The sequence below is a fragment of the Malurus melanocephalus genome, unplaced genomic scaffold, assembly GCF_030028575.1.
Source record: "Malurus melanocephalus ecotype Western Australia unplaced genomic scaffold, MMel_1.1 scaffold_10, whole genome shotgun sequence".
NCBI classification, from domain to species: Eukaryota; Metazoa; Chordata; class Aves; order Passeriformes; family Maluridae; genus Malurus; species Malurus melanocephalus.
The window spans coordinates 2902762-2924786 of NW_026623242.1; the positions used below are offsets into that span (position 1 = coordinate 2902762).

Genomic DNA, 22025 nt, shown 5'->3' on the forward strand with positions numbered 1-22025 from the left:
CCTCACGCCCGGGCCGCGGGTGCCGGCGGCGGGCCCGGCTGGGCGGAGAGCGCGCCTGGCGCTCAGAGGGGGCTGCTGCCGGCGGGCTGAACGCGCCGGGGGCGAGCGCCTTCCTTCCCTTTCTCGCTCGCTTCTTACCAGCCTTCCACACTCTCTGCCTTGCCTTCTCGGGGGCCGCTCCAGAGGGCTCTCCCGCGCCGGCTCGGCGGACGGGACCCTCCCGGATGCGGTGGGAGAGCGGCCCCTTCCTGCTGGCGGCGGAGGGGAAGCGCTGCCATTGTTCGCAGATGAATCAAAAAGCCGCCGAGCGGTGGCTGTTTCTCGGCCGCGCTTTGCGGGGGAGGCGGAACTAGTGCGGCTTTATTCTGCAGCACTGGAAAAAGKATCTCGCTTTTTATATTTTCTTTTTTTTTGTTTGTTTTCTTCGTTATTATGTTCCATTAGAACAGAAGTTGCGCAAGCCTTTTTTACAGGACGAGTTCGTATTTTGTTGAGGAAATGTGGATGAAATAAACAGAACTTCTCTGGATTATTAGTCCACTTTTGTAATCCTTTTTATTTTTCACCTCATCTTTACCGTGTGCCACCTTTCCTACCGAAGTAGATGTTTGTGTCAGTTTTGCATGCCATCTGTCCTGTTAGCGAGTGCTGCACTTTTCCAGGTTGAGTTGCCCCAGATTGCTTTGTTCCTGCCCTAGAGCATGAATAGCCGGGAACAACTGCACTTTGAGGCACTTACAGGGCCCAGCTGCATGCCAGCTTGTCCTACAGAGAACTGGGAAATAGGTAATGGTTTTGGAATTCATAGGTAATTTGTAACTTTCTCAGCAACTTTCTTAGAAGACTTTTTTTCTTCATGTATCAATTAATACAGTAATTCTAAGTATTAATAATCTCGTAAAGGTATATTATGAAAGAATGCCATACTAAGAGGAGTTGATGAAGAGGAGTGATTTGTTGTTASTTTGTGTGCATGTGAAGGTTTCTCCCTACAGTTGCAGATCGATTATATGCATTTAAATTGAAATGAACCCTAGGACAAACACCATTCAGTGGAAGAGTACATTTTTGGAGATTCTGATAACTTGAATTTGGTTTAATCAATGCTAGATAAAACTGGTAACAAACTAAGTTTTTCAGGGGAAAAAAACCTCATTTGAATCTGGTAGTGTTTGTGTAATTCATGTGTGCAGAAGCCCTCAGAGTAGAGTAGTTGTGTGCTGAATGTATAGTGTAGAGAGGGAATGCCAGAACAAAAGTGATGGGAATGATCTGCTTCACTTGCATGGTACTGGTCCACTCAGGTCATCATTACTGTTGATATTCTCTATAGCCATAGTGGTACTAATGAAGAGAGTCTTGTGATAATTTATTTTAGCTTATTCTAGCGGGCAGGGATCATTCTGCTTTTTTCAGTGTATTCATCCCAGTTGCTTCCCTTCTGGGTTTGCATTTCTGCATTCTRTTGCTTCAGTTCATGAATCTTGCAAAATATAGTGCAGAAAGGTGAGAAGAGGCTACTGCTCTTTTTTTTTTTTTCCATTAGCTTGACTTCGGGAATTTTGTTTATTTTAGGGGGTTTTCTTTTGTGTTTTTGTTTGCTTTGCACACCCCAAAAAATTGCTGTTTGTTCTTTTCCAAATTTCATTTTTGTGACTTTCTATTTAAAAGAATACTGTTTGAGCAGGTCCTGTGACAACTTAGAAGTTTTACTGTAAGAGACAATTAAAAAGTTTTACTATGAGAGATTGATGTCTCTGCACTTTCCCRTTTTCTTCTGTCATGTGAAAGAAGGCGAGTTATTTTATTAGTTGCTACCTCTTGATTCTGACATCATTGTGAAGGGCTGTCTAGAAACTTTTATTCATGAATTACGGTTCCTGATTTGAAGGCGACAGGTTAAGTGGATGGGATGGGCTATAGTTCTGTGGATGTTGAAGTTAACCGTTAAGAAAATGCTTTAGCAAGAAAATGATTTGCATTATTAATTGGTTTATATAACAGGCATTTTACAGAACACTGTATTTGTAAAGAAAAATTGTCTTAGTGTGTTAAASCAATAAGCTATTTTCTTTTGATTTTGTTGCACTACATTAATATGGCTTACTAATATTTGTTGGACTGTAGAAAACCTTTCCACTGGTTTTGGCAGTAACAGGGACTGAGAAACATACTGTGGAGCTTTGCTGTTTTTCTGCATGCAGTATTAAAGTGTATTTATCCCCAAACTGGGACAAAACTTTTTTTTTGCATCTGGACTTAACCCTTCATTTGGGATTTGTGGCAGAATAAACTTCCCTTGGTTGTTTTGTCTTATTCTGGGCCTCAAGGTACTCATCCCTGAGGCTATTCTATTTTTTTAATGCCCTTTTTCCAAGACAAGAAGGGCAGGGATGTTCTGCTTGATTAGCACTAAATGAACCGTAGGCTGTAAAGGTGAAATAAAGACCACGAGCCATGGATTTGCAAGCTGGCTAAAATGCATGACAACTGTAAACTGTCTTGGGTTGTATTTAATGTTGGTTGCARTGTGCTTGACTAACTTGATATCAGATCTTTTTAGTGAAAGTACATCTTTCCTATTTCATCTGAAGCTCATCATCTGTCAGTGTTGCTTCTTATTCTTTTATTAACTTATTGTTCATCATATTCCCATTTTTTTTATCCTTGGGCTAAGAGCTTTAGTCAATTTGGCTCTGACCAGTTGCATTCTTTTTAAATTGTGCTTTCTTTTTTCTCTCTTTTTCTTGGAGAACTTGGTTGAGTCATTTTTAATTTTTTTCTTCTAAGCTGGCTTCCCCATGCAGCAGTCTTTTTGTTTAAGTCTCATTTTGAGATGATAGCCTCATAAATGTAGTACTATTGCATGCATTACTTGTGACCTGTTAGAAATAGGTATTGCATGGAATAGTATGCTTTGAGCAGCTCCTTACATGTTACACATCTTGCTCTTCGAGAGCGGGAGATCTGTGCTGCTCATGAGAACTGTTATCTGTTTACAAATACCTGAGGCTGGCATTCTCTTGTGGGCAGAAGACTCTCAGTAAGGTTGGGTGCTCTAGAAAATATTAGGGTATTATACACAAAACGTGTAGAGTATTGCTGCATGATACTGAGATAATAAGGAGCTTTTGCAGGAGGCCAGTTTGGCCCTGACTCGAGGCTACTTGCCACTTTGGCCAGCAAACTGGGTTGCTTTCTTGCAGTCGTGAAGATTTGACCATGCATTGTCAAGTTTCCCGATGCTCTGATCAGCTTTGCATTTTGCAGGCTCASGGTTTTTCTTCCACATGGGCTCATGCATATAGTTAAACATTAAAAAATGGTTTATTATACAGATATGTACATATAAAAATCTTTCTAATCGGGAAGAGGATGCATAAGAATTTAAGGATATCTTTCTTACTTTAATTCTATGGAAAAAAGTGCTTGCTTTGTTTATAACTCTTAAAGAGTAAATATTAGTAGTTGCATTGTGGATATGTCTAAACATGGCTGTAGTGTTCTATTTTGATATTTAAATGCTAACAAATTAGGAATGAAAGAGTTTTGACTTTGACTATTTTGTAACTGGATAATAAAAGTTATTTAGATGGAATAAGGAGTTAAGAGATAAATTATCTGAAAACTACAGTATCTTRGGAATGTGTTAGTTACTGTCTTGACTTCAGATCTGTAACATGAAGGGKTTTTTTTTGTCTGTGATAAATAATAAAAGCTAGCATTTAGTGGCCAGTTAAAGCCAGTTATGTAAACCAGCCTTTATATTGGGAAGACAGGTGTTTTATTGTGGGAGGGGATGGACGCATTGTGGTAAAATAAATTTCTGCTCAGAAGGGCTGTCCTGGCCTAAAAAACATAAGCTGGCAGACCTGCATGTGTTATAAAATGTATACATAATAACRTTCTGGCATATGCATTTTGTCAGTTCTGCTGAAAGGTGCTGTGGGAAGACAAAACTTCTGTATATTGATTGGTAAATATCAAATTCCAGAAAAACTTGAGACCATCTTAATCTGGCCCTTCTTGGCTTTGTTTTAATGTGAATAGTAATACTACATATGTTTAGTTTATATTTTTGATTACTTGTGCATTTTGAGTTATTCTGTGTAACTCTGTAATTACTCTGTAATTTTTAGTTACAAGGGATCAGGTGGCTTAAATTTTAGTGCTGTGCCGGTTATAGAGCCAAGAGCATTTGGACCTGTAAATATGAATCTTATGGTCTAACAAACTTGTCCACTGTACTGGATGTTTTTGCCATAGGCAGCTTGCTGTTTCAGAAATACAAATATCAAAGACAACCGTTTTTGTTAAGGTTCCAGTTTGTATGTTCAGACAGTTAATCAAGACTGTAAAGATTTTTGTTTATGCCTTTGTTCTTCAGGACCTGCAAAGTTTTTTTATTTTTTTTTAAGTGAGGATACTAATACATATTTAGAGTTTTTGACCACAATTATTGTAACTTGAGGGAAAAAAAAAGGTAAAGAAGAAGCTTAGTTTTTATCTTTATTTTATCCGGAAGTGACACTAAATATTTTTCATGATATTTTATTTATCTCACTGATTTTTTAATGTGTTTTTTAAGTGCAAGTTATTGTTTAACTGTTGTATTGGACAAAGGTCTGCAGAAAAAGCAAGTCTAACAGACATATGGACAGCTTAAAGAAATTTTGCTTCACAGCAAAAGCCATTTCCAAAATAGCACTTGTAAAGGAAGAATGGTTCTCTGCAACTCAGTGGAGTATGCCTGCTAAGTTCCAAGAAACAAATAACATGATTAGTTTTCCCCTTCTGGCCATGAAGTTCCATGTATTTATTCCTTTCRTATTGGAATGTTTCACCCTATCCCACTTATTAACACAGAAAGTGGAATTTCTGTCCTGATTTTCCAGAGAAAATGATGAAATATTTCAGACTGTGATCTAGTTAAAAAATAGACTTTGGAAATTTATTGCTGTCTGATTTGGTTTTAAAGGGGGCCAGAACAGCAGTACTTGCTTAGTTTCTTAGCATGTTATCTGCAAGATTGTGAATTACAGTAACTGAGCTGAAATAATTTCTCTTCATGCTTGATGGCTTCGTTGTAACTAAGGAAGTTGGAATTGGCTCCTGATACAGACAGARCATTTGTTTAAAAGCTGAGACTAGAGAAGCAGTACTTCTTAACTTTTGTCCTTTTCTGCATCTAGGAAGGAAGGGTGTGCTTAGGTAAATTTCCACAGAACACGTGTGAAGGAGAAAGGGTTGTTGGATCTTGTGTAACATTCACCAGTTGCAGTTGCTGGTTCAAATCATTCTTAATCATCTAAGCACACACCTTGCTGACAGATTGGTAACTGAATGATTTCAGTTTGCTGACTGCAAAACCRGCATGATGTAGGAAGAGGTTATAGTGAACATCATCAGGTTTTCTCTTGTGTCTTTATTTAAATTAAGACGCTGATGCTTTAGGCACGTTTCCTGCCCTGCCCCCMCTCCCAATGCAGACTGCTGCTGTAATAATTCTCTCCCTCCACTGATGGTGAGCTGAAAGCATGTGTGATACAAATGAACTGTTTCGGAGGAGTTTCTTGTCACTCGGGAAGTGCAGCAGATGTGGACTGCTGCCCACTCTGGTATTTGGGCAATKCTGAACTCACACAGGTTAGTTTACATACGTCTGCTGTAACATTGGTGATTGCCTGTTTACATCTGTCTATCAAGACTAAATTCTGCTTCCCTGAAGCCATYATTTATATACACAGAAGATTGGAATTACTGCACATTTCCTTAATTGCTTTGTGGCATCAACCTTGATCTAGCTGTAGCATGTCATATTTAGGCCTGTTTCAGGCTGTTCTGTGAACGCGATTTCATTAGCTATGTTGACAGGAGGAATCAAATGGAGGAACTGGACAGACTGGGTGAAATATGAAACTCTTACTTAATAGTGATAAGCTTACCTTAAGAAAGATATTTTGCTGTGGAAGTTCAAAGCGTATTGGGACAGTGCAGTTTACTGAGGGTTAAATCTACCTGATTGACAATGCCAAAACTCAGTTTACCTGGTTGTTTTTGTTTTAAAAAWTTATATTATTTATATTACACTTTCCCTGTATGAGGAGTAGTTGATAATATTTTCATTTTTTCAAGACAGTGGATCTTCTRATGAAGGTTGTGGATATATTGGGCTTGCAGCAAACATTGGTAGCTTTGCAGCCTCTGTTTCGTGGAGTCTGGCTTGTTTCACTCTAGCTGCCATATTTACCTTGAACCATTCTGTGTAGGACGCTTCTGTGAGTTTCTAGATACAAATAGTTACAAATCGTAGGTAAGAATTCAGAGTGGATGTTGAATTATCTCTGGTACCAGAAGCTGGTGAGTCAGTTCCTGTTCTGGAGCAGCTRTGAGAGTCCAGTGTATAAACGGGGAGGAGTTGGCTTAGGGGGGTGATTGCTGCTTGCAGATGGGCTGGACATTGGTCAGTGGGTGGTGAGCAGTTGTATTATGCATCACTTACCTCTCTTGTGCATTATTTCATCTCTTGTCATCTCCCTTTTCATCATCACCATTATTATTTTTGTATTTTGCTTCATTTCAGTTATTAAATTGTTCTAGTCTCAACTGTCAGTTTTTTTACCTTTTTCCCGATCCTCTTTCCATGTTCCACAGGGTTTAAGGGATGGACTGAGCAGTGCCTGTGTGGTACTTACTTGCTGGCTGGAGTTTATCCATGATAACCCTTTTTTTGTTATCCATCGTGGGGCTTGCAGGTTGAGRAAACARCAAATCTGACTAGAACATGCTAGAACAAATTTGTTACAAACATTCATTATATTTGTTTAATAGTCATTGGACACAATGTTGATTTTATGCTCTCAGCTGTTCTGCTTGTTCTTAGAGCTCCATCATTTAACTTCTTACTTCCAGTGTGTGCTCCTTGTTGAGCTGTTTATCACCGTGGGAGCTGGTCTAAAGTTATTATGTTGTACTTTAACATAAGCAGTCTGGTTTAGTGGAAGATATTCCTGCCCACAGAAGGAGRCTTGGAACTAGATGATCTTTAAGGTTTCTAACCCAAGCCATTCAATGAGCTTGTGAACACTGGCATATGGTACGACAGAATTGCTGGTTGTGAAAGCAATCTCACTCAGCACTGCTGTCATCTTTGTACTTTGTAAGCGATGTGTGGAAGCTATAAATGATTACACCTTTTACCTTTCATACTCTGAGATCTAAGCTATGGAGGAGATATGATCCCATACCTTCCCCTTCTCTGCCAGACTAATGACAATAGCTCTTGAAAATTTTGGGTATCCTTGGGATGTTGAAACAAGCATGGCTYTACTGCCAGGAGCCATGATTATGTGCCAGGTCTTGTTTAGGGTTAAGCAATTATTTGCAGCTACTCAAACCCCATGATAGGCACTGTGGCTACTCAGACCTTGGTGGCAGGTGCTGCAGCTGCTCATACCCTTACAGCAGTTGATGCAGCTGAACCAGAGCACCCTGCCAGTATCAGTCACCCCTTTCCAACAGGAGAAATRTACACAAGGGAGCTCTTTTAGTAAAGGGGGACAAAGCAGGGCCATCACAAGAAAAGCAGGAAGAGGCAGAACAAAAGGGGACTACTGTCCCCAAGAGAGCTGTGGAATGGGCGAAAAGATTTCATCTGTCACCGAGGTGAGCATATGATCACATGACTGCTTGGATGCTGGATAACAGGGCTAGCAGCCTGGAATTAGAGAGCCGGGAAGCTGAGCAGCTGGGATCAGCTTCTAGGGAAAGGGGATTGACAAGGCAATTGGCAAGAGGCCACAAGTCCTCAGCCTCTGGAAGGCGACTAYTGTGGAGTGTGGAGGAAAGACATCCCTTCAAGGAAGGTGTTCTATGTCACCCAGACAAGTGGGCCACCACAGAGGTATCCAGTACTAGAAAATGCTCAGCCACCCACAGACCTGGACGAATTCCAGTGCACGTGACCCATGGGGCAGAAACTTGTCCAGAGCACACCATCATCATATTTGCAGGAGCATGTGGATCCTGTGGCCTGGCACATCAGGCCACAGGAGTGTACAACTCATGTAGCTACCAATGCCCAAGGTACCCCAATGCTATCCAGCTCTGCAGGGGCAGAACCCATTTCTGTTTCTAGAGAGAGTGAGAAGGATCTCAGCAGATGACTGTATTGGAGGCTGAAGTGAGCCAGAGTGGGCATATGTGGCAAAAGCACCCCACTGTGTCTGGCCCAGAGATTCTATGTGTCCCTGGCATAGACTGTCTCAGGAGAGGGTAATTCAAGGGCCCAGAGTAGTACTGGTGAGTGTTCAGTACCACTGCCTCAGAGATGGAGGAAGTTAAGTGTCTGCCTATCTTGCCTGGTCTCTTGGAGGACCCTTCTGTTGTGGGGTTGGTGAAGGTCAGAGAACAGGTGCCGATCGCTACCACAGCATTGCACTGGCAGCAGCATCACACCAGCCGAGACTCCATGATTTCCACCCACAAGCTGATTTATCAGCTGAAGAGTCAAGCAGTACCATATGGCCCGTGTGAAAGTATAATGGAGAGTGGAGACTAACAACGAGCTATCATGGCCTGAATGAAGTCACACTGTGGCTGAGTGCTGCCGTGCTGGACATGCTGGAGCTCCAAWACGAGCGGAGTCAAAAGCTGCCAAGTGGTTTGCCACAATTGATATTACTAATGCATTTCAATACCTTTGACAGGCCACAATTTATTTTCACTTGAAGGAATGCCCACTAGACCTAGAATCCATTGCCTCAGGGGTGGAAACATAGCCCTACCAATGYTATGGACCGATCCAGACTGCATTGGAACATGGTGAAGTTCTGAAACACTTGCAGTACATTGATGATATTGTGTGGGGCCATCCGGGAGCTGAAGTTTTTGAGAAAGGGAAGGAAATAGTCCAAATTATTCCAAAAGCTGATTTTGCCATAAAACAAAGTAAGGTTAAGGGACGGTGTGGGAGATTGAGGTTTTCAGAATAAAATGGCAAGATGGATGTCATGTGCTAATGGATGTGATCAACAAAATAGCAGCAACGTCTCCATGAACTAAGAAACAAACACAAGCTTTCTCAGGTCTTGGGGGTTTTTGGAGAAAGCACATATTCCAAATTGCAGTCTGATTGTAAGCCTGCTCTGTCAAATGGCCTGGAAGAAGARTGATTTCAAATGAGGCCCTGAGCAACAACAGGCTTTTGAACAAATTAAATGGGAATAGTTCATGCAATAGCCCCTGGGCCAGTCTGGGCAGAGCAAGATGTAAAAATGTGGTCCACACTACAGCCAGAGCAAATGACCCTACCTGGAGTGTATAGCAGAAAGCACCAGGGGAGATTCCAGTCCCTCTTCAGTGCTCTCATGGAATTGGGAATACAGAGTATCTGAGGCCTGCTATACACCAGCTGAAAGAGATGCTAGAATGTAATCAAGGGTCTTGAGCTGCTTTGGGAGAGATTGGTGCTGAAGCACAGCCCCTCATGAGACTGCAGCACAGCTCCTCCAGCTGCTTAGTGGCTGCCTGGGCTGGATGTTCAAAGGGAGAGTCTTCTCTACACATCATGCAGCTGGTGCTAGATGAAATAAGTGAGATGCAGTGATCACACAGTGAGCTTAAGTTGGAAATCCCAGTTGCCCAAGAATCTTGGATTTGGACAAAGATTTGAATTTTGAATCTTGGACAAAGATTTCAGAATGTCACCAGAGGAGAAGATAACATGTGCTGAAGGGGCCCCATTGTATAATAAACTACCAGAAAATGAGATGCAATATACCTTGTGTACTGATGAGTCCTACTGTATTATAGGAAATCATCAGATGGATGAGCATCATGCCCACCCAGTACATAAACTGATGGGGTTTGGCTGAAAGGGGCTGATCACTGCTCAGGGAAGGTTAACTTTTTTTTTCAGTTTTTAAGGTGTTCTTAGCCCACAGGTTTTAGCCTTTTTCTGATTTTTCTCCCACATCCCATGGAGTGGTTGAAGGAGAAGTGAGCAGCTGTGTGGGACTTAGTTGCAATCTGGGATTAAACCATGACACTTGTGCTTTCTAATATATACAGTTCTGGGAGTAGATTATGGATCTTTTGATTCTTGCTTGTATTACAAGAGGAAAAGTATCACAGTGGAAAAGAGTGGCCAGAAGTATTTTTTTCCATGTAGGTTTTGAATAGGAGTCATAAGAGTTTTATGTTTTGATCTGGATGAAACTGGGGTTTAGCTTTTCAGCAGGCATGTTGTGTAGGTGTTGGATCAGACTTACTGTGTCTGTGGAACATGGCAGTTTTGAAAACTTTTTGCTTCAATAAGTTTTAAGAGTAACATTATTTTTAATGAAGGTATTTTTTTTTTTTTTTATTTTAGGAGGCTGAATATGGTGGGCATGATCAGATTGATTTATATGATGATGTAATTTCTCCATCTGCAAATAATGGAGATGCTCCAGAGGATCGTGATTACATGGATTCTCTTCCACCATCTGTTGGGGATGATGTAGGTAAAGGAGCTGCACCAAATGTTGTCTATACGTATACTGGAAAGAGAATTGCCTTGTACATTGGAAATCTCACTTGGGTAAGTATCTTACTGCTTTTTGGCTTTAGACGGGAATTTTAATTATGGACATAACTATTTGTAAAACATTTTTGCTTTAAAATGTTTCATATGAAATATTATGACTACAAAAAAATCAGATGGGTTTAGTTTTGTTATTGATTTGGTTTTCTTTAATTTTTATTTGTGGTTGTGGGCTTTTTTTTCATTTTACCTGAAATTTGGTGAGCCTGTCTGGAGCTGTTGTGATGTCTTAAAAAATCAAGGAAGTCTTCAGTAAATATAAACTTCATGTTTTAAGTGTTATGAAGGGATATTTGTGCTACTGTGTTTGTTCTTTAGGTTTTCAGAGAACCAAGTGAAAGAAGAGAATGAGTTTAAACTATTAAATACTTCATGCCTGAAAATACTTAAAGGTTACTAAGCAAACCCAATTTTTAGTAAACTCTTGCTGAAGGTTTTAGTTTAAAAGGAAGTTGAAGCTTCTCTGGGATTTTCTTGAAATTACTTTTCACATTTTCCAGGGCCTTTTCTGTCGGCAGTGACTCTTACAACATAACTGTTTTCAGGTATTTGTCTTGAGGCTCATTTCTCTGTCCAAGAAGAACAGGTTTATTTATGGTAACTCACTGAACTGCAGTTGCCATTAAGACAATTACCTTTGTTAGAATTAAAGCATTTTAAAATCAATGGCAGTTAAGCAAACAGTGCAAGATCTGGTCAGTAGCTGAATTAAATGGAGCTTTTATCTGTTTACATGAAATCAATTTCTTTGGGGTCCACATATGCAAAATTCTTATTTGAGTTTTTTTCCCTTCTGATTTATTTCTTACTAGGACGAAACTTGAAAAAAAAATTTTATGGGTGTTTTTTTCCTTAGTTATAACAGTGTTTCAGGAGCTGATCGGTAAGTAAAGGACCTGACTGTTGACTTTAGTTTTCCCACTGTGAAATACATGAATGGAATTGGTAAAATGCGCTTGAATTAGCTGAGCTAGTAGTTGAATTGTGAAATAAAAATGACCCCTCCCGAAGTCAGAATATATTGACAGCTTGAATAAAGAATTCCTTGTRTGAATTTCACACACACACACACATCCATGGGAAATTTAGTTGCCCTTTGCCTGGTGTTTTGGATAAACTCTCATAGTTGAATATTAAAAATATTTTTCAGTGGACAACAGATGAAGACTTAACTGAAGCAGTTCATTCACTGGGGGTAAATGATATTTTGGAGATAAAATTTTTTGAAAATCGTGCTAATGGCCAGTCTAAAGGGTAAGAAGTTGCATTTGTTTTTTCTGTATGTGGACTGAAGTTTGGGAGGGGAAGGAGTTCTCAGTCTTCATAATTGTCAGTCTTTGAACTGCTAATCTTTGCCTATTGACCTAGAAGTGATTGGGCATGTAATGTCATACTAATGACTTAAATTTCAGGTATCAGTTTTTGTGATGGTATTGTATGTCTCGTTATTTTGTGAGTTAAAGCTTGCTGGTTGTCTTTGTTTAAGACTATTCCTCTATTTCAGTTGGTGTGGTGATGATGGCTTGTTTTTCCTCAGTGTAAATACTGTTTCCCAAACTTCATTATTACTTCTTTATTTGCATCTTTATTTTCCATTAGCTGTTCAAAGTAAGTGCTGAAGCCCCTTTCTCAATGACAACCTAACTTTCATTGCCTTTCAATCTCTTTGGCAGTAATGAGAACACAGTCTATGCTTAATAACTTGGTCATTTAAATTCATTGTAGTCTGTTGATAGTCCACCAAAAAGCTGCCTTTTTTGTGATATATTTTGATGCATCTTGTACCTCGCTCTTTTATTTTTTCTTGTATGTCCTAGAATAAGTTATTTTATCTGTTCTGAAAACTGGACTAAACCTCTGAGACAGTTTCTCTGTCTAGTTTTCAAGTATTCTTTTGCTTACTGTATCATCTTTTTCATGAGGTGTCAGGATATCAGCAAASGGAAAAATTGTGGTGTAACATTTTTTGTTTCCTTTCAGGTTTGCCCTTGTGGGTGTGGGATCGGAAGCATCCTCCAAAAAGTTGATGGATTTGTTGCCTAAAAGAGAATTGCATGGGCAGAATCCTGTTGTAACTCCGTGTAATAAACAGTTTCTGAGTCAGTTTGAAATGCAGTCAAGGAAAAGTAAGCTTTTCTTAGGTGCTGTCTTGGAAAAGGAGAGAAAGTAGAACGGCATGTTTTTAGCTCAGCATCGTATAATTTTTACACAGTTTAAAATAGCTATAAAATACTTATAGTTCAGGTGAATAAAGTTATATCATTGTTTAAAGGAATCTCTTAATACACTGAAGAGCTGCTGCATTCTGAAAGAGTTTTTGTAACTCTTGTCTTAACAGCTGGAGATGCTTTCCAGTTTCTTGTAGATGTAATTATCAAAAAAAAAATGCACAAGAACATTTAGAAACATAACGTTTGTAGATAAACTAAATTCCAGTGTGTGAACCATGTGTACTTATGACAGAATGGAGAAGAGAGGTTCTGTGTTGTACTTCAGCAGCATGTCTTGTGTTTCCCAGTCCTAATTGTTTGGGGCCTTGGGCTTCCTTGAAGGAAGGTTTGGCAGTCTCTCCCGATCCTCGTCCTTTAGTATGGGGCATAATATTATAGCAAAGAATGTTTTCCTCCCCAAGTGTATTAGGTTTGGGTACAGGGAACAAGTTGGTGCTCATAAGGTGGTGCTGCATAAAACTTCAGATGAAGTGATGAAATACTTAACCTATTTTGATGTAAGTAATGACACTTTTGCTTTTCCATTGCAGCCACACAGTCAGGCCAGATGTCTGGGGAAGGTAAAGCTGGTCCCCCAGGAGGAAGCTCAAGAGCAGCATTTCCACCCAGTAATAGAGGCCGGGGCCGTTTTCCAGGTGCCATTCCAGGTGGAGACAGATTCCCTGGACCGGCAGGGCCAGGAGGGCCACCACCGCCTTTCCCAGGTAAAATTATTCCTTTACGGACCTTCAGTCTTACTTGTGTTTTCTTGTTTCAGGGTGGCATACTTATTTGGGAAATTATAAAGATCAAGGCAAATCAATAATGAGCCACAGTCAGTGTTCACAGCTAGATTGTAGGATTTGGCTGTTCTTTTGTTGAAATTGAACAGGAAGTTGTACTTACTAGATTTGATAGCAAGATAACAGCTTTGTAAGATACATTCTTTATACTATGTCAATATGCATATTTTTTAAGTATGAAAAAATTAAAATAGGTCATGTTAGCAAGTACATTTGACTTTGCTGTAGTGTAGTTCAGAATTTCTGATTTGCTACATGTGCTGAGAATGTCTGTGTGCAGAGTGTAAAGTAACTGATTCCTTATTATAGTACAAGGTTTCACATTATCAGAAATTCAGCTTTGATTCATGCCCACTGACAGGTCAGTTATTTGGCACTTAAAATAACAGAAATTTGAAGAGGAGGTCTTCAGAGGAGGTCTTTAGTTAAGTATCTGTTACAGAAGAAATCTGTTTAACAGTTAGGTTTGTGTTRTGAAGTCCTTTCCTCAGCTGACGTATTTTTGAGTAAATGTCATTCAGTAATAGATTGTCTGCCAGCAGTCCAAGGGGCATAATCAAATTGAAAAACCAGAAAAGACAATCTAAAAGGTTTGGATACTGCATTTACATTACTTTCTCCTATGTAGCTTCACACATACTTTTAATATGTGCTTTGTCTTAAGCCCCATATGAAAGACTAGCTGCAGTAAGATGCAATGTTTTCTAGCTTTCGTAATCTTTTTGTGGGTTTTGGAAACAACAGCAGGTGATTAAGTGATTTGAGGAGGGGAATTATCAGTTTTCAAGTTAATATTGTTCTCCTTAGCTGTTTCTAGATATCTAATATCAATAGATAGAGATAAGTTAAGAATTTTGCAAGCTACTAGACCCAAAGTGGGAACATACATGTCTTGTATATGTTGCACAATGTTTGGGGAGGGAGGGTTGTTTTTTTTGTCATAGTTTTTAAGAATTAAAAAATGAAAGAATTATAAAGAATTGCATTACCTTGTATTTATTCACTCAATTTTATTTGTTTGTTTGTCTTTTTGTTTGTTTTTATTTTTATTTTTACTTTTTTTAATTTTAGCTGGACAAACTCCCCCACGTCCACCCTTAGGTCCTCCTGGCCCACCAGGCCCACCAGGCCCTCCACCTCCTGGCCAGGTCCTCCCACCTCCATTAGCTGGACCTCCTAATCGTGGTGACCGTCCACCACCACCAGTTCTGTTTCCAGGACAGCCTTTTGGTCAGCCTCCACTTGGGCCACTTCCTCCAGGCCCTCCACCACCAGTTCCAGGCTATGGGCCGCCACCAGGTCCACCACCACCTCAGCAGGGTCCACCTCCTCCTCCGGGTGCATTTCCCCCTCGTCCGCCTGGTCCTCTTGGGCCACCCCTGACTCTTGCCCCTCCTCCACATCTCCCTGGGCCACCTCCAGGTGCTCCACCACCGGCACCACATGTGAATCCAGCTTTCTTCCCCCCACCTGCCAATAGTGGCATACCTACTTCAGACAGCCGTGGCCCACCTCCAACAGATCCATATGGTCGTCCTCCACCATATGACAGAGGTGACTATGGGCCACCTGGAAGGTGAGTTCTTTTGGTCTAATGTGCTTGGGTAGCAGATTTTGCTCCTCTTGTTGAGAGCATTTGATCTTTCCCTTTTAATGCAAATGTTAGGGACAATTAGAAGTAGGGCCAGAAGGGATCCGACTAATCTTGTAGTTTGCCCCTTTTAATTTCTCCGTGGGAATAAATCTGAGACATAYGTTTGCAGCAGTAAGAAACACCTAAAATGCAACACCAGTAAATCTCACTTTCCCTTTTTCAGCTCTGAACTGTTTGTCTTCACTGTATTTGGCAGTGCCATCATTCCATGTGTTCTACATATAAACTTATATATCACTTCTTATGCAGCAGCTTCTGGTTGTGCTTCTGTCTTAACTTGAAATTCTGACTTTTACCTGTATCATCGTGCTTTGCAGGCTGTCTTTTAAGAATGCTCTGGAGTTTTCCTTTTTGAACATGTGCATATGTTGAGGTCATATCAAGCTCATACCRTTTTCATCTTTCAGCAGCATTGCTTGTCCCTTTTTTCTTCAATATTTTTAATTAAACCTTAGTGTTTGTCTTAAAAGCCAGGTGTGAATTTACTGCAAGACTTTTACCTTCCTTTCCTATCAAGGTGTTTCTGCTCATTTGGTGCAATSTTGCTGTGTTTGTAGCAGTGGCTTTTCCTATGGTTAATCCTATCTAGGACAGAGTTCTTAAGTCTCTGACTTGACTTGTCAAGTTTATCACATCCTTTTTGAAACACCTTTTTCATCTGTGATTTCAAGCATCTCTGTCTTGCTGCTGTTTCTTGGTTTTCACCATATTTGTATTTGTCAAAAGTCTTGGCTTAAATTGTAAGAGAGACAATTTTACATAGTTAGATTTGAATTTTTCAGTAGTAATTTTACTGCTAGGATGAGACACACTTTTCTGGCTTAAAATGTTTTCTGTGAAGATGCTTTGCTTTGATTCTTCTTTTACCACAAAGTTTAACCCCCTCCCAAAGCATTTGTACTGACAATGTTCATACAAAAAAACTATAGCAATTCAAGCATTTGGCTTAATTGCCTGAAGTATAATAAGACTATAAGGTGTTGGGTGTATTTTGATGGACAAAATCAAGGTTGACTGCAGTTTATAATGTCTGGGGAGGGAAGGAGTGGGAATAGGACAGTATAACGTACTGTCCAGTATTTTCATTAATAATGTTAAAGCTATCATCCGTAACTATTTAAATTGTCATTAATTATATATCATAGGCGTTTCACTGGAAATAACATGTCCATAAGAGAAAAATTACATATTCCATTCTATGGGAGGCACACGAAAAATAATACTCAAAACTCAGGGAGGTATGAATTTTTAGACATTTCCTCTTATGCTAAACTGGCTATAGGATCTTGTTCCACTTCTTGCAATTAAGAGGATAGCATTGCTTGTTATTCTGCATTTTCTTTCTACCAGAAGAACTAACACTATTATAGAAATATGAAGCAGTGGGCCAGTTTGACAGTCTCAGCATTTATTTCTTAACACATTTTTCCAAATTTTTTCTATGACACAGAGACTGGCTAATAGGACACTGCAAAACTTTTGGGAAAATTTAGGTTTACTTCTGTTACTTTGCAAACCCTGTATAGGTAGCTGATAATTGAAGTAAAGTGTAATGAGTATGAGGATTCTGCTTTATGGTTTCCTCCTTACTGTGACTGGTATGGAGATTAAATTGGAGCACCTTGAACGTGACCAGAAATTAAAAAAAAAAAAAAATTGCTTTAAAATGCTGACATATTATTCAGAAAATTGAGTGTTTTAAAGATAATAACTATATTTGTGTTTCAAAAGTTACAGCATTCTGGTCTTAGTTAAGATCTGGGAAACAGGATCATATAGTTCTGATTCCAGTACTGTTATGAAAATTATCTCTAATTTTGCTCAAAGTTGCATTGCCTATGTACATGTATTTCCACATCCATTCAGTTGGGAATATCTATTTATGTACCTTCAAGGAAATTGTAAATACTTGTAAAGCACAATATTAAGTGCTGCTGAATGTTTGAAATAGATGGGATGAACAAAAAAAAAAGTCTATTAATACAGCAATGTCTTAATTGGTTTTTTGGGTTTTTTTGTTTGGTTGGTTTGTTGGGGTTTTTTTGTTTGGTTGGTTTTTTTAAGCTTTCAGGATTTTGTACTGTAACAATGGTTAATACTCCTTAACAAAAGCCAAACCAAACCCAGATCCTGCTTTCTTTTCTGTTTGTCACTGCTTTAAGTTGCAAATTTGGATTGTTGAAATTGCAWTTATAGCTTCTGCAGTTCTCCTTAACCTTTTAAATACTAGTTTTATTGCTTGCAGAGAAATGGATGCTGCAAGGACACCTCTAAGTGAAGCAGAATTTGAAGAAATCATGAACAGAAATAGGGCAATCTCAAGCAGTGCCATTTCAAGAGCTGTATCAGATGCCAGTGCTGGTTAGTAAAACTCAATGTGTTTGCTATTCTACCCAACTGAAAAGAATTTATAGTTGTGTTTTTTTTTTTTTTAATTTGGAATCTGGAAGGCCTGAAGCCACATTTTCCTAATAGGATGCTGAATTTAGGTACAACATATGACAGATTTTGTACTGTGCGTCAGTTAGGTTCTGAGAACTTTTTTGAGTACTGATCTGGACAGTATTTTTATATTTGTTGCTACAGTAAATGATCTAGATGGCTGATACTCAAAATTGTATTATTGTTACAGATAAAAAGCTGTATTTTAATTTGCATAATTTTCTGATCCTGATCTTCCATTGTTTTCAGGGGACTATGGAAGTGCTATAGAGACCTTGGTAACTGCAATTTCCTTAATCAAACAGTCCAAAGTATCTGCAGATGATCGCTGCAAAGTACTTATTAGCTCTCTTCAGGACTGCCTTCATGGAATTGAGTCCAAGTCTTATGGTTCTGGATCCAGGTAAAACTTTCCTCTTCCATCTGCTCTTAGAAAAGAGAAGGCGTAGTGCAGGACTAGTTTACCAAGAAGAAACTAAAGCATGTAAGAAGTTTAGTGATTTGCTGAGTTGCACCAGAAATGTGTGAAGGAACCAAAGRAAGGTTTCCTGAACTTAGGAAATCTACCTTTTAATTAACCCTCTTTTCAAAATTGATCCAACTAGCTTAAATTTAATTCTTAGTTTTATTTAGTGGATTTGGCATATATTTTCCTTATGCTACTGGCAGCCTTATTGTTGTGATTGCTTGAGATGCGKTGTATTTCCCTCAGCCAATTTCAGTCATCCTCCTTTCTGAGTATCTACTTTGACTTTTCTTTGCTGGATTAGAAAGTTACTGCCTATAACTGGGTTTTTAGCCACCACTCTTAGTACCAGATATCTTTAATGTAATATACAAAACATTCCTGCATCTTGATGAACGGATCTTTCTCTTATATCCATTTTTGGTCAAATTCGTACTCATAAGTGAAGTGCAAAACTAGTATGGGGGTGACAAGTGTTTTGAAGAAAAGGTTAATGAAGTAATTTCTTTTAGAAGACGTGAACGATCCAGAGAGAGGGACCACAGTAGGTCACGAGAAAAAAGTAGGCGCCACAAATCACGTAGTAGAGATCGTCACGATGACTATTACCGGGAACGAAGCCGTGAGAGAGAGAGGCATCGTGATCGTGACAGAGATCGTGACAGAGAACGAGACAGAGAGAGAGAATATCGTCACCGTTAAAGAAGGTGAGCATTTCTTTCATTTTCTTGAAATTTACTGACTTACTAAAAGTAACCACTCTAGGTTTGAGATTATTTATACCATTCATCTCTGTATTTAAATGATCCTGCAGTATGTACTGAATTACTTTCTTCTTGCAGCACCTGACATGAACATAGGTAAGTAACAACAGGTAATTAACTGGTCTTGGGAGGGAGCAAGTATTTGTGCAATTATCTTCTGCATTCTGCATGCCACTTCTTTTTTTTGGCTGATAATAGTGTTCTCAGTTTTTATGAAATGTGATTTAATCACTTCTTAAAAAGGCAATAAGTCAGACTGTTCTCTTTGTAATCTTAGAGGATGATATGAATTTTATGATTTTATTTCTTAACTGTATTTAAAAATACTAATTTTGTATTTTAAAAATATACTTGTGTAAGGACTACAGTGTTTAGCCGTTCCTAGATTGTGTGTGGATTATTTCAGTGTACGTACTGTTATTGTCCTTGCACAAGTACAGTGATGATTTTTTGGGTTTTTGTATCTGTGGGTTTTGTTGTTTTGTTTTGTGTTGTTTTYGTTTTGTTTTGTTATTTTTCTGGTGARTTTTAGTCAAATTCAGGAGATATAACAGATTTTGCTCTTTATTTTATGAACTGTGATCTGTCAGTATCTTCTGCCTTCTAGCTAAATTCAGGTGCTAACCTTCAGTAAAATTTATTACCAGTTGTTGCCCACCACCCTGGTTTTTCAGTCCCTCCCCTTTCTGGTAGTAAAGTAATTTTCTGAAGACTAGTAAACATATGTATGACATAAGAATTGATTCTTTTCTGGTTGTTCACAAACTAACGTGCTCTTTTATTTCATGTGTCTGAAGTCCTGCATGCATCAGGTGTCCAGACAGCTAGAGTAGCATGCTAAACAAAGCATTTTTTCAATGTACTGCTTTAAAATACATAGAAATGTTTACATTACGTAGTGTACATTTTGAGAATTGGGTAGCTTTAATTCCCATGTTTCCATATATTTAACAATTGAAAAAAAACCACAACCCTACCTAATAGTGACTCTTTAGCAGTCTTTTTCCTTTTTAAAAGAACTTCCTGTTACATCTACATTGAAATTGAAGCTTATAGACATGCCTGTCTGCCCAGCTTCCATTTCTTGCATTTAACCTCAGATTTAGTTTCCAGATTTGCATTGTTATTTATTCATGGCAGTTCATTTATAGACGCTACAGAGCAAAACTTCTAAAAGTCATATAATATGTAGTATATTTCTAAGTGAAAATGCAGTTTTGTATGTGTTAAATGTCAGTTTTTTAGTCAGAGTTTTTGTGTCACTGACACTCTCTGGAAGAGAACAAATTATGATACTTAATTCTCTAGTGTATTGAGAATTAAGTGGAATGTTGTCTTGGGTTCATATACTAGCAGGGGACACAAAAAGAGGTAACTGACCTAGAGAAAAGGACTCAAAGGCTTAAATAGGAAGGTGAAATAGCTTACATCAAGTTGGCAGTGTATTTCTGTTAATGCCACCTTTTACCATTAAAAAGGGATTGGTGAAAATATTTCTGGAATTTAGTAAAAATATCAACTGTGGTTCTTAATTGTAAAACAGCAGATTCTAAAAATACAGGTATAACAAAAATAAATGTAGTTTCTTGTGTTGAATTGCGTTTTTACTTCTTATAATAAATGCATATTTTTGATATTTGCAAGTAGTTGTTTCTAATAGAGGTAATCATTGAGCTGAGTAATGGATGCATTTCCAGAGTGTTTTCCTTCTGGTGGAGATGAGCAAGCCATACTAAAAATTGTTAATAGCCTGGAATTAAAGATAACTTTTTAACCCTTGGCATAGTTTTCTAATCTAGCTTTAATTTTTGCGTATTTAGTGTTGTGCACATAGAGATTTACTCTGCCAAGTAGAGATTTCCTACCCTGTTACCCCAAGAAAATATATCACAAACAGCRTTAGGTTTCATTTTACATTTCTGAAGCACAATTTATTCTGAGTCTATGATTTCAGTCTCAGTGCAGATGGCATTTGTATTTGCAAGATCCTTCAGCTTTATTGTGTGTTGGGACTTTTCTTTCAAAAGGGTGTCTTGGTAAGATTCCCTTGTGTGAAGAAAATAGATCCTAAGAACATGATTTAAAAGGGCAATTGTAGTATACTACGTGTAAATGAAAATATTTGGTATTTTTTTTAAGTTGTAAACATTTTTGTCTTGTTGGTGTCGTAATGAAGAGGAGCTTTATTGTAGTTTTGTTTTTATATATTTATACACACACACATAAAAAAGAAATAYAGTTATCTCCTGGTTTGTATGTTTCATTTTCACTAAGATGTATGTTGCCATACATTTTTTGTTTCATTTTTTACATCGAATAATATTCATAAACGGATTTAACACTCAGTCATTTGATAAATATCAAGAGTGCTAAAAAGAGTTATTCCCCATATTACTGTGTTTTGCCAGAAAACATGAAATGGCCTTTGTGCCTGCACCTTATGAATGGTACCTATATCTCTCCTTATTGTGTACCTATAGTCATAACTGTGATACTGTACTGGCATTTTTTTTGAAGTGTTACACGTCTAGTTCAGAAGGATTCTGAGGGTCCATTGTGAACATTTTGTAAAGAGTGAAATTCAGTTTGTACTGTATTACATTTATAGAGATGGGTTAAATTGGAATAGGTTAAAAAATATGTTTATAACAATAAAACTCTATAAAAAGTTTAGTTGTACCATACCAGGTGTTTACATTTCTGTTTGTACACTTCATGATTTAGAATTAAATTCTTGCAAGATTTCTGTTCTTTCACTTGAGTAAGCCTTCATGTACATTGACAATCCATTCTCCTGAATAACTGTAAGTTGAATGTTTCCTTGGAACATCTTGCCTTTGGTCACAGAAAGCCTATAAATATAAGAGAACAGTGGATTTAAGACAAAAGTCTAACTTGTTTTAGTTAAAAAACCCTAAGAATTAAATAGAATGACATTTAGAAGAATTAATTGCAAAATTAATGTGTACAAACAGAATAGTAATGTAACTTCATCAGCATGACTCCTGACTTATTAGGCAGAATTTTTTTTTTCATTTAACTGATACTCGATGTATTTCTAGCTGATACGTTGTCCCAATCTTAATCTGTCTGAGTTTCTA

General features: G+C 38.4%; 1 protein-coding gene across 4 annotated transcripts in view; it reads left to right on the top strand.

Moving 5' to 3' along the window:
• Nucleotides 1-22025, top strand: part of CPSF6 (cleavage and polyadenylation specific factor 6) — a 32026-nt gene that overhangs the window by 316 nt on the left and 9685 nt on the right. Inside the window, exons 2-10 of one of the 4 annotated variants that reach the window (XM_057377563.1) lie at nucleotides 10373-10582; nucleotides 11736-11839; nucleotides 12566-12711; nucleotides 13347-13520; nucleotides 14670-15174; nucleotides 16398-16490; nucleotides 17498-17613; nucleotides 17944-18097; nucleotides 18673-18867. In XM_057377563.1, the coding sequence (XP_057233546.1) occupies nucleotides 10373-10582; nucleotides 11736-11839; nucleotides 12566-12711; nucleotides 13347-13520; nucleotides 14670-15174; nucleotides 16398-16490; nucleotides 17498-17613; nucleotides 17944-18097; nucleotides 18673-18862 (1692 nt within the window). In that variant the 3' untranslated portion in view covers nucleotides 18863-18867. The remainder of the gene's footprint in view (nucleotides 1-10372; nucleotides 10583-11735; nucleotides 11840-12565; nucleotides 12712-13346; nucleotides 13521-14669; nucleotides 15175-16397; nucleotides 16491-17497; nucleotides 17614-17943; nucleotides 18098-18672; nucleotides 18868-22025) is intronic. The other 3 variants (XM_057377571.1, XM_057377579.1, XM_057377588.1) reach the window with 3 other exon arrangements.